The sequence below is a fragment of the Arachis stenosperma genome, chromosome 1 (genome assembly GCF_014773155.1).
Source record: "Arachis stenosperma cultivar V10309 chromosome 1, arast.V10309.gnm1.PFL2, whole genome shotgun sequence".
NCBI lineage: Eukaryota > Viridiplantae > Streptophyta > Magnoliopsida > Fabales > Fabaceae > Arachis > Arachis stenosperma.
Window position 1 is genome coordinate 62,984,673 of NC_080377.1, and position 12,559 is coordinate 62,997,231.

The window sequence follows — 12,559 nt, forward strand, 5'->3', positions numbered from 1 at the left end:
ACCATTTGTCTTTTGGCATATTATCGAGAGAAAAATTTCAGGTGATGAAAGAAACCCTTAGCAGGGCAAGCTTCAAATTTGAAAAGCCTTTACATTAGTGCAAATGTCAAAGTAGTGATCCTTAAATTTGAACGACAACCGGGTATTTTCAGTAACATGCTAAAGGCAAAACATACGAGGACAACCTAAAATCCTATTAACTTCTGTCTTATGTCAAATTAGACAGGAGAAAGATAGCACTGGGGTTTGAAAGAAAAACATAAATCTTAATTTTCTAAAGGTTTCAAATAGTAAGAAAGCATAAGATGTTGCCCTAAGGAAACTAGTTATACTTTTTCACATAAGACTTACATATGGACATGTCATTTGACAATGGGTGAAAGAAGCAGTGCGTCTGTGTCTTGAATCCTTGATCCAATAAAAGTGAAACATCTCTTCAGAAAGGGCGAAAATGAATACAAATTAGTTCCTTGGAGATAAGTTTGCTAAACAACTTAGCAAAATGTAAAAATTGAAGGAAGTTTAAAAGAAAACTAAAAGTGGATAGTAGGTAAGATGTCTAAAACAGAAAAACTGCAGGAAATACAGAAATCAATAGATTTTCAAGCAAATTATCTTCTTTCTAAAAATGGGGAAAATTTTACAAAAAAATAATAAAGCCCTCCGAAGAAAGGTATAGCAATTAAATTAATGTATGTTTGCAAGAAATTCTAAGAGAAAATACAGATAACCTAAAGTAAGCAAACAGAATAAAACAAAAACATACCGTGCTGATTCATTCACTAATTGCAGTATATGTAATGGACATCTATATATTAATCTGCATTTAAAATAAATGAACATAATATAAAGCACAAAAATCTTCACCAACTCAAGCATTCTTTCTCCAGCAATAAATAATTATCCATCTGGAACATCAATTGTAGAAAAATACACAGGTTATTTAACTCTTGAACACTACAATAATTAAGCAGCACAATAAATTATATGAAATTCACCTCTTTTACACCTTCTCCATTATTCATAGAGAACAGTAACAAGAAAGTCGGACCAAATACCTCTAGCCTCCTCCATAAGAGCAGAAGCACAACTATTAGGAACCTCTCCATAAGATCCATACTCCTTGAATAGTCACCACTTCAATTTTGACCTAAACATTAAGACTGAAATCACAACCAATAGATAACAAGAAATCACAAGTTGATATCAATTCTGAAGGAAGAAAATGGAATTGATAAAAGGAAAAGGCTTACAGCGACGATATCAGGGTCACACTAGGGAAGCTGGTCTTCACCAGAGAAGAAGTTACTAGCAGAGTCAACTATCATTTCGAGCTTCACTTCAAGCTTCGCCATTCAACAACAACCACTGAATTTCCACCGAGTTGGGCTGAATTTTTCACGAATCGCTACAGACATGACCGACAAAAAAATCTCTTTCTTCGCTGATAGTAAAATAATTGATAAACCTACAACAAGCTCAATCAGCATCAACAGCAACAAGAAGATAGAAACTGCGAAGAAAAATTGTTTAGAACCAATTGTTTTTCAGGAAGATGTTTAGTGTATAATGGTGTGTTTTAAGTTTTAACATCACAAGACTCAATATATAGAACCTGGAATGTTTGAGACAAAGCCACCTCTGTTTTCAATGCTGTCCCGCTCAGTATTAGGTTCAAGGTCAGTAGTCATCTGTACAACCTCCCCTACCCTTGACAGAACTTGCAACATAAAAATAATTAATTAACAATGAAATAGCAAGAATAAAGATACATATTACTACTTATGTACACATAAAAGAAAAGTACAGTAGTGAAGAAAACAGAGACTGAATCTGAATTCAAAAATAGAGGCTCAATTGAAGATACTAGTATAATTACTATGAGCAGAAGCTAGTCACTAATGCCTAAACACCACAAAAGAAGCAAAATCAAAGCCGAATTGAGGCCTAGTCAATTTTCAAAAAAAGAAAACAATAATCCATTATAGCTCCAAAGAAAGAAAACAACACCTATTTCAAAAGCAGTTCAGTCATTAGATCAAACAACTCCTCTGCACAAACACAACATTGAGCACATATATCTATCTAATTATCCACTGAGACTAATTAACAAACATTTGATGTGCATGTTATCTCAAATCAACAAATAAGCAAACCATCGAATACTTGGTGTGCACAGCGAAATTCATAGAAGGAAGGGAAGAAGAAAAAGAAAAATGCACGAGTGTTTCTCTGAATTCTTGTTGTGCGATCTTGTGCTCCTGAGCCCTGATCTGTGCAGCTTCGGCCTTGAGCTTCTTGCGCTCCTCATTGGCAACTCTAAAGGCTTCTCTGCAAGCTTCGTCCTTGTGCTGCTTCTCGATCTGAAGTAGCTCCATTTCGTGGATGTACAGATTGCGAACCTCCTTCACCTGCTTTACGTAGCCCCTTCGGAGCATCGCCAGCTTCGCCTCAACCTCCTTCGGGTCCTACAGAGGCTGCCAACTTTCGAAGAAGGTATTGGAATCCAGAAACTTGTGGTTCTAGCGGTGGTTGTTGTGGTGCAAGGTAGTGGCGAACGACCGAACAATGGCAGTAGAGGCAGCGGCGGAGGAGGAGAAGGAACGAAGAGAGCGTGGCGGAGAAGATCTATTGGAAAAAGAGGAATTAATTGCATGAAATTGAAAATCTAACCTCCAAACTTTGGCTAAATTAGTGGATTGCAGGTTATGGTTTGAAAGGAGAGACACGAGCAACACAGGGAGAAGATCTGGGAAGGGGTGTGATGCGTGAGCATCTTTCCTATCTTTTCCTAGTGAATTTGCATCTAATTTGTTGAGTTTAATAAAGAATTAATTATCTTTTAGCCAATATGGATGCTACTTTGAGTCTTTTGTAATTTTATTTATTTTAGATAGCATTCAGCTGGATATGGTGGAGTTTCTGCAGCACAAGAACAAAAGGAGATGGCAGCGAGGAGCGACGCGTACGCGTGCCTGACGCGTGCGCGTAATTTAGAGATATCCATGGCGGTGCGTGCGCGTGACTGACGCGTATGCATGATTTGAAGATTTGCTCAGCGACGCGTGTGCATGACCGACGCGTCCGCGTGACTCGCAGAAAAGACCATCGATGCGTACGCGTGACTGACGCGTACGCGTGACTGACGCGTACGCGTGACATGCGCCACGTGCAGAAAACGCAGAAAACGCTGGGGGTGATTTCTGGGCCCCATTTTAGCACCCAAGTTAGGCGCGGATCTAGGGAAGCCAAGTGGTCCCCACGTTACAAGACGCGGAGTAGTTAGTTAATTCTGATTTAAATTCAAATTTGATTTTAAAATAGGAAAAGATATTATTTTAATTTTAAAAATTAGATTTTAAATTAATTAGGATTAGTTATAAAAAGGAGATACCTCTCTTCTATAGAGGAGGTTCCATTAGGGGGATTCCATTAGGAAATTCTATACAAATTTACATTCCACATTTCATGAGCAACTAATACTCCATTGTTAAGGTTAGGAGCTCTGTCTATTTGTATGGATTGATTTTATTGCTTTTTCTATTTTAATTTATGCATGGATTCATAATTTAATAATTGTTTTCACTCTTTATTTTATGAATTTGGGTGGAACGGAAGTATGACCTTCTTTCTATTTGAGTTCTTGTAAAATTTGAAAAAGCTCTTTACTTGAACAACAGCTTGAAAACAATTTCTCCTAAATTTTAATTATTTGTAGGGGATACGTGAAATATAATCCCCTTATTTTTGGGTAATTAGAATTTTTGTGGCATATAAACTGGAATTTGATCATCACCCTCTAATTGGAATTAATTGACCAAGGAATTTGCAGTTAATGAATTTTAGAGGAGACTAGGAAGGTCTAAGGAATTAGGGTCTAGTCACATATAGTTTGCTATGAATTAAATCTTGCATGATTAAAATAGTTAGTAAGAAAAATTAATCCGGAAAAATAGATAACTCTGAAACCTTGACTGTTTTCTCAATATTTTATTCCCATCTTATTTATCTGCCTGTCTTTAATATTCCAAATTTGCTGTTTAATGCTCTTTGAACTTCCAACACTATTTTCTGTTTGTCTAACTAATCCTATCAAACACTATTATTGCTTAATCAATCAATCCTCATGGGATCGACCCTTACTCACGTAAGGTATTACTTGGTACGACCCGGTGCACTTGCCGGTTAGTTTGTGGTTGTAAAACACCGCACCAGGGTGTGACGGAGCTTCGGTGCGACAGAAGTTCAGTACAATGGAGGTTCGATGCGACGGCGGTGCAAGGCTGAGAGGCGCCACTAGCGGAGCATTTGGAGGAGATGAGTATAGAGAAGTAGAAGGATCGTGATTGAATGGAGGAGCTATCGGGAAAAACCTTAATTTCAATATATTTTCTGACGGAAAATTTTAAATTACAGACGGATTTTTCGTCTGTAATAATTGAATAAAACGCATCGTTTTTGTCCATTTAATTATAGACAGATTTTCCATCTGTAACCATTTCCTACGAAAAAAATTAATTTTTTCGATAGAATTATCGACGGATTCTCTTTTCCGTCTGTAATTTATGCTGATTCATTTTTTTATTTTCTGAAAAAAAATTCCTCTTAAATTTCATCTATATTTCTATGGGATAAAATTCGTCGAAAATATCCATTTATAATAATAAATAACTAATTTTCTAGTAGTGAAATCTCAAAAATTATTTAACATTTAACTCATTTAGAATAAAGTTGTGAAAGTAATGACTCCGTACAAATGCATTACAAATCCCATAATGTCCCACTTTCCTCCACCGATATTCTAATTCATTCAATCACTCCATGCACGCCATGGCTATGCCCATTAGAGCTTTTATTTAAGTATTAGGAGGATAAATTAGAACTTCTAATCATCACTTTTTATTTATATATCTCCCTTTGTTTTTTTTTTCCTTTTTCTTCTCTCCATAGACAACTTTATTGACATCTCCACTTTCAAATAGTAGGTTGCTCCAATTATGAGACTACAGCTATACCAAAAAAATAAATAAATAAATAAATAAATAATAACATAAGAAATTATTACTCATTCATATATTTATTTACTTATTATTATAGATAAAAGGTGACATTTTTTATCGCAATAATTATATATGTAATAACAAATTTTAATTAATAGGTAAAATAAGTTATGTTATTGTATAAAATATAAATATTTCTCTTCTAACACTTTCTAATCATTACTTTACTATATTTTAAATCTATCTAACATCAACGGTGAATATGCAAATAATTTGATAAGAAAAAAGAAACATGAATATGTTCCTAAACTATTGATTTCATTATAAATAATTTGTGTGCTATGTAGCAAATCATTATTTAAATAAAGTAAATGTATTAAATAAATTTATGTTTTTATTATTTTTTTAATATCCGCATAGAAATCTTACCTTATACCTTTTAGGAGGATTAGTTACATACTTGCTTTCTTAAATGTTCTTTTATCTTTGCAGGCTTTCGCCATGTTATGTAGCTTAAATATTTTATTTTTGACAATTTTTCAATTTCTACTCTTGTCGAGAGATACAGGTCGAAAATTTATACATTTCACTTATTATGGGTTGGATGCATGATGGACAAAAATTTTTGCATGACAATCGAACATCATTCAAAAATGCTCGTCGATTTCAAGTTTAAAAACATATCAGACGCATTGATTTCCAACAATTATTAGAAACCTGTATCCAATATTTGCTATCTCTTTCAAACAAAGTTAATAAGAAAACAAGAACGAAGAATAAAAGACCGAAAAAAGATACCAAAAAATACAAAATAACCCTAAAACAGAAACAAAAATAGAAACGAAAATACAAATGAAAAATAGATAAGAATTTTTCTCCTGGACTTCTAAAAACTTGTTCTTAGCAATTTAGGTTACCAAAAGGCCTCTTCCTACTAAATTTTTAAGGAACCTGTCCTTGACAACCTAAATCAAAGAACTGAAATTAAAAAAATTAATACTAAGAATTACCTTGGGTTGGATCCTTTAAATTTGTTCATACAACAAACAAAGTAAATCACTCACCTCGCTCGATCACACAAGGTAAAATATACATAAAGCAACTCAAAATTTTTATTCATCAAAAGTGTTCAAACTGTCTTACAAAAAGTATTTAAATAGTTTCCTTAACACATTAGCCTAAAAGTGGACCAAATCTTCTTAAATATGACTCTAAAATTAGCCCTATTAATTTAAATCAGATTTGATTTAAATTAAAGCTCCTAAAAGATATAATAACTAATTTAAACCAGATTTAATCTAATCGAATTAGATCAGATTTGATTTAAATTTAAAACTCCTAAAATTACTATTAAGCAAATCAAAATCAAATCAAATCTTTTGACAATTTTTAACAACAAAACAAACTGAAATAAAAAACAAATTAATTTCAAAATTAATGCTAGATTTATGCCTTTTACTAAACTTGAAAAATACTATTAGACTTCTTACTGTCTTGACTTAGTCCAATGGGTCTTGTGAGTCATGCTACCATTTTAGCACCTCTGTTTTGAGACGAACAAATGGTCTCCTTGATGTCCAAGACCGGCATAGTATAATTCTTCTAGTATTCAAATTCTTGAATATGACAAAGATTACTATTCTGTCCCTTAACTCTAGAATGCCAAAAATATTTTCTTGAGCACGTGTTATTCTTTCCTTGTTCAAAAAGATTTGTTCTCGAATCTTGAATATATATCAAAAGGAGAAAAATTAGACACACTAAATACAACTGGACCACAATACTTGCTCAAGAAGGCATCTATCAATTCGCTCCCTTATTAGGTTGTCATCTAGTCATCTAGTTATTAGATGCCAAAATCTACCAATTTGCTCTCTTATTAGGTTGTTATCGAACTGTTGATTATACCATGTAAACTTTAGACCTTCAAACTGTAAATCAATTAACATTCATGCATCAACAAACTCTTGAAAGAAATGCATAGAGCTTATTGATTTGGGACATCCATTTTCTTTTACATGATAAGTAAGAATTGCATTGAAATCTCTTATGATAAGATACATAGAATTAATTGAATTTAATATGTGTAGTACCTTATCAAATTGAGAATTTCTTAAATTGTTCTCGTTGTTAAAATGCACCCCAAAAATACTCTAGCTCCTCTAACTATTTGGCTCTACCCAATTAAAAAGAATAAAGAATCAATCTATCACTACAGTGTTAATCTACACTACCTCTTCCTATGCCAATACTAAACCACTCGCGGTACCTGGAGGATCAACACAAAAAGAATTACCAAAATTTAATTTTTCGCACTATCCTTTGACAAATGATGCATTGTTCTTAGTTTAACAAAGAAGCAATACATTAGAAAAATGGGATCTATTGAATGTTGTAAACTACTAGCTAGCGTCTTCTCTAAACCCGAGCAGTTTCACATTAGCAGGTTCATTGAGTAAGGGGTGCCATATAATGGTTGGCACCATTCCCATTTTAATAAACTCCATTATCTCATTATTCCTCTGCTGTCTCTATATTTCATCCCCCAATTCACTGCACCTTCTCTTCACTCCCACCACTAAATTCTCTCTCAAATTTCTTTGCCATGCTAAATGTTTCAATTTAAGTTTTTTATTGCTTATATTTTTTATTAAGTCCTTCCAATCTCCTTATTAGTATTCTGAATTTCTTCCAACATTCTTTTATTCTAGTCTGACTTTGACTTAGGTCCTGCATCAAGAAGGCATCTATCAATCCGCTTCCTTATTAGGTTGTCATCTAGTCATCTAGTCATCTAGTTATTAGATGCCAAAATCTATCAATTTACTCCCTTATTAGGTTGTTATCGAACTGTTGATTACACCATGTAAACTTTGGACCTTCAAACTGTAAATTAATTAACATTCCCGCATCAACAAACTCTTGAAAGAAATGCATAGAGCTTGTTGATTTGGAACATCCATCTTCTTTTACATGATGAATAAGAATTGCATTGAAATCTCCTATGGTAAGTGTTGAGTTAAGAAATTAACTAAATTAATTAGTGATAACAAACATTATTTTTGGGCAAAATAAATAATTAAGTGTTGATTATTTATATCTATATATTAACTAATTATTTATTGTTGTAGGCCAAATGTTAATAGCCCAAATGGAATAAAAAACAATCAGCAAGAATATTGGGCTGAAAGCAAAATAAAGAGCCCAAGCAAAAGCAAAGAAAGAAGCCTAAGAAATTAAATCAGGCCAAGCATACCAATACCCGATCCAAGCCCGATCTGGTTTCAGAAATGCAAATCCCTCTCTTTTGCTTAACCAAAAGCAACGTTCATCTCTCTCTGACCAAGTCAAATCAGTTTCAGAAAAGTAAGAAAGAGAAAGAGAGAAAGAGCTTCTTCACCAAGATAGTCACCAAAGAAGCAAGAAAGAGAAACTAAGCTTGAAAGGCAGAAGTCATCTCAACAAATCCAAACCAAATCAAGCTTAGGTTATAGGTAAATCTTTTCCTCATACTTGCAACTCGGTTACATCTCTTCTTCCCAACTCTCTGCTCTATCCGAAATGGGATACATGGGAAAGAGGATTTCTGTTCTTCCCTGGTGTGTATCTACGGTCTTAAACAAGACTTGGGGACCAAGTTGGTTTTCAAAGGTTCAGATCAAGTTGACCATTGGAAGATTTCTATGGTTGCTGTTTTATGACTTTCGGCCAAGATGAAGAAGTCAGAAGGAGAGTTTCTATTCTGAGGATTATTGATAAAAAGTAAATCTATGATTGGTGAAACTCAAGGCTCAAGGTGTTGACTTTGAGAGAAGGTCCCAGCAACATGCAAGGAGAATAAAAGAAGACTTCTTGCTCATTCAGAACCAAGGAGAGAAAACCAGAGAGTGAGAACAGTGTTCTATTAAGAAGTTCATCTACTTGGATAATGCTTTCTTATAAAGAAGCATTCAGCCAATACTGAAGAACTGCATCTGAGGTTTGCGAATCTGGTTTTGCACATAGCTAAGAGGCTGCTGATAAAGTCAATCTCCTTCATGTTTTACTGATTGTAATGTACTTTTCTAAGTTTATCTTTCTGTAATTTCTTGTGAGAAAAGGCATTGTGAGAAAGCTCAAGTAAAAGCCATGAGTGGAAAAAGGTTGAGTGATAAACTTGAGAGAAAAGCCTAGAGTTATTTTTTTGATTTCTTTAGGTTGGTTAAGTGTCTTGTATCTTGTACCTGTTTGGTATCTCTTTCTTAGTTGGGTTAGCACTAAGAGTGAATAGTTAGGAGTTAGCATAGCCAATGTCAAGTTAGGTTAGAACTTGAGTGTGAAATTGGTGTATGTAATACTGTTAACTATAGTGAAATTCTTCCATAATTGTGGAGGAGACTGGATGTAAGTTGCATAACACAAGGCAACCGAACCAAGATACATGCTGGTGTTCGCTTTTCTCTTCTCTGCTGAGTTTTGTTTTCTGATATTCATGAGACAAAAATAAATTGTCTCATAAATTTTCGCTGCTGAGTTCAAACAGAATCAGAATTGTAATTTTGTTTAAAAGGGTCATAACAGCAACTTAATAAAGAAGGCATAGATTCAACCCCCCTTCTCTAAGCCTACCACAACCTTCAATTGGTATCAAGTGCTAAGGTCTCAAGAATCAAGCTTAACCGCTTGGAGCAAAGATCCAATGGCGAACAACTTGGGCACAACCATAGTTGCTTACACCCTTACTGAAGGCCAGTCAAACAACCGGCCACCTTTCTTCAACGGAAAGAACTATTCCTATTGGAAAGAAAGGATAAGGATCTTCATCCAATCCATTGACTATAACATATGAAAGATCGTTGTAAGTGGTCCCAAGATCCCAACAAAAACAAGTGCTAATGAAGTGGTGACTCTAAAAGAAGAAGCTGAATGGAATGAAGATGACAAGAAGAAGATAGAACTGAACGCTAAAGCAATCAACCTTCTTCACTGTGCTATCAGCTTTGAAGAGTACCGGAAGGTGTCTAGATGCAAGCAGCCAAAGAAATCTGGGAAAAACTCCAGGTTACACACGAAGGCACTAAACAAGTCAAAGAAACGAGGATTGATATGCTGCAAAAAGAGTATGAGATGTTTAGCATGAAGGATGGAGAAAGCATTGATGAAGCGTTTGAGAGATTCTCAATCATAATCAACAACCTTGATGCTATGGGTACAAACTATGCAAAACAAACCTTGGTGAGAAAACTCCTTAGCTCACAAAAGAGTGGGAAAACACTGCCACTATCCTAACCGAGAGTAACAACATAAGTCCCATAACCTATGATGAGCTGAGAGGAAAACTCCTTGCCTATGAAGCCACACACACAAACACAGACTCAAAGAAAAAGGGAATAACCCTCAAGTCACAAATAGAATCAAAAGAGAGTGAGTCTAGTGATGGTATTTCAGATGACGAGCTTTTGTTTTTTGCTAGGAGATTTAGAAGGATGATGAAGAGCAAGGGCAAATACAAGGGTTCAAGTTCAAAGGAGTACTAGATAGACTTTAGCAAGGTGACGTGTCATCATTGCAAGGAGGCTGGACACTTCAAGTCAAACTGTCCAAAGCTCAAAAAGGAGGACAAAGGAAAGAAGGAAAGGAAGAGAGTACTCATGGCAGCTTGGGAGGATCTCGAGAATGACTCAAATGAAGAAGAAGAATCTGAAGGAGATAACAAAGACTGCTTCATGGCTGGAAACAACAATCTTGATGAGGTAAATTATTATGATTTGACCATTGAGGACTTGCATGCTATTATTGATGATCTTACCTTAAACACCTCAAAACTGCTTGACAAATACAATGAATGCAGATCTGAAAGAGATGTGTTAAGAGCTGAAAATGAATTTTTAAAAGAAAAAGTGAAAGAAACTGAATGTGCTTTGGACATCATTGAAGAAAACAGATTTCTAAAATCTGAACTTGAAAAATTAAAAGGAAAGCACATTGTAGATCCTTCACATGAGTTAATTGCTGAAAATAAAAGATTAAATGATATGATTAAAAGGTTGAATGGTGACTTAGCAAAATTTTCTCAAGGATCTAGTAACTTGGACAAATTACTTGCAAGTCAAAGACCATTGTTTGAAAAATCTGGTTTAGGCTACATAGCCAAGGAAGATGCAGTTTCTAATATTTCCTCTATAAAATTTGTGGCTTCTTCATCAAATACCAAAACTATACCAAACAAATATGGTATTGAAAATACTCCAACACTTGAAGAAAAATTTGATGAAGTATACACAAGTGAAACTGAGCCTTCACCAAAAACTGAACCGAGTTCAAACCGGCCAGGTTTGGGTTACATTTCGAAAAATGAGGCTGTTTTCAAGAAACCACCATTTTACAACAAAACCTCATATTCGAAAGATAAAAATGTTCAAAGAAATTCTGGTGAAAATGCTTTTGTAAAGAGGAATAACTTTAATAAAAATCAGTTTGTCAAAAGAAATGCATTTCCTCCTAAAACCAGAAAATTTCAACACTTTAATCATTTCAAGCAATATAACTCACCTCAAGTTTAGCGACACACGTCAGAAAGTCATTATGTCAATTGCAAGAAATTTGGTCACTCATATGTGCAATGTTTCATTGAAAAAAGAGTTGTTGGAAACAAAGTTTACAATATTGTTTGTGATTTCAATGCACTTGGACAACCAAGATGGATTAACTTCAAAGGATCCAAATTAATTTGGATACCTAAGGCTACTTGAAACTCATCATGCGGATTTGCCTAGCATCCAAGAACAAAAAGGACATGTGGTACATGGATAGTGGATGTTCAAGGCACATGACTGGAAGGTCAACCTACTTCATCAAACTAAATAAGTATGATGGAGGTTTTGTGACCTTTGGAGATGATGGTAAAGGTAAAATCATTGCTGTTGGAAAAGTAGGTAATGAGTAATATACTTTTATTGATGATGTACTTTTGGTATGTGGTTTAAAGCACAATCTTTTAAGTATAAGTCAGCTGTGTAATTTAGGATATTTAGTTGTTTTTAAAAGGCTTGAATGTTGTGTTGTTAATGAAAAGACAAATGAAGTGATGTTTGTTGCCAAGCGTTTCAATAATATGTATGGACTTACTCTTGATGAACTAAAGGACCAAAATGTAGCTTGTCTTCACTCTAAAGAATCTGAAAAGTGGTTATGGCACAAGAGATTGGGCCATGCAAGTATATTTCAAATAAACAAACTTGTAAAGAAAGAATTAGTAAGAGGTCTCCCTTTGATAAAGTTTGACAAAGACATCACTTGTGATGCTTGCCAAATGGGAAAACAAACAAAAAGTTCTTTTAAACCAAAGGAAGACATCTCTACTAAAAGACCACTTGAGTTGCTACACATTGATTTATTTGGTCCAACAAGAACTCAAAGCCTAGGTGGTAAACATTATGGTTTAGTAATTGTGGATGACTATACCAGGTTTAGTTGGGTTTTATTTCTTGCACACAAAAATGAAGCTTTTTCAGCCTTTGAACCTTTTTGCAAGAAACTTCAAAATGAAAAGGATTTAAAAATTTCTTCTATAAGAAGTG

General features: G+C 34.4%; 1 protein-coding gene across 1 annotated transcript; it reads right to left on the reverse strand.

The window, feature by feature from the left end:
- Positions 1 to 815: 815 nt before the first annotated feature.
- LOC130980375 (uncharacterized) lies at positions 816 to 6,590 on the reverse strand. Its single transcript, XM_057904068.1, has 5 exons — positions 6,531 to 6,590; positions 2,515 to 2,628; positions 2,223 to 2,468; positions 1,059 to 1,122; positions 816 to 820 (listed from the first exon to the last, which is right to left on the reverse strand). Exons 1-5 carry the CDS (start codon positions 6,588 to 6,590, stop codon positions 816 to 818), a joined length of 489 nt encoding a protein of 162 aa, XP_057760051.1.
- Positions 6,591 to 12,559: the final 5,969 nt, after the last annotated feature.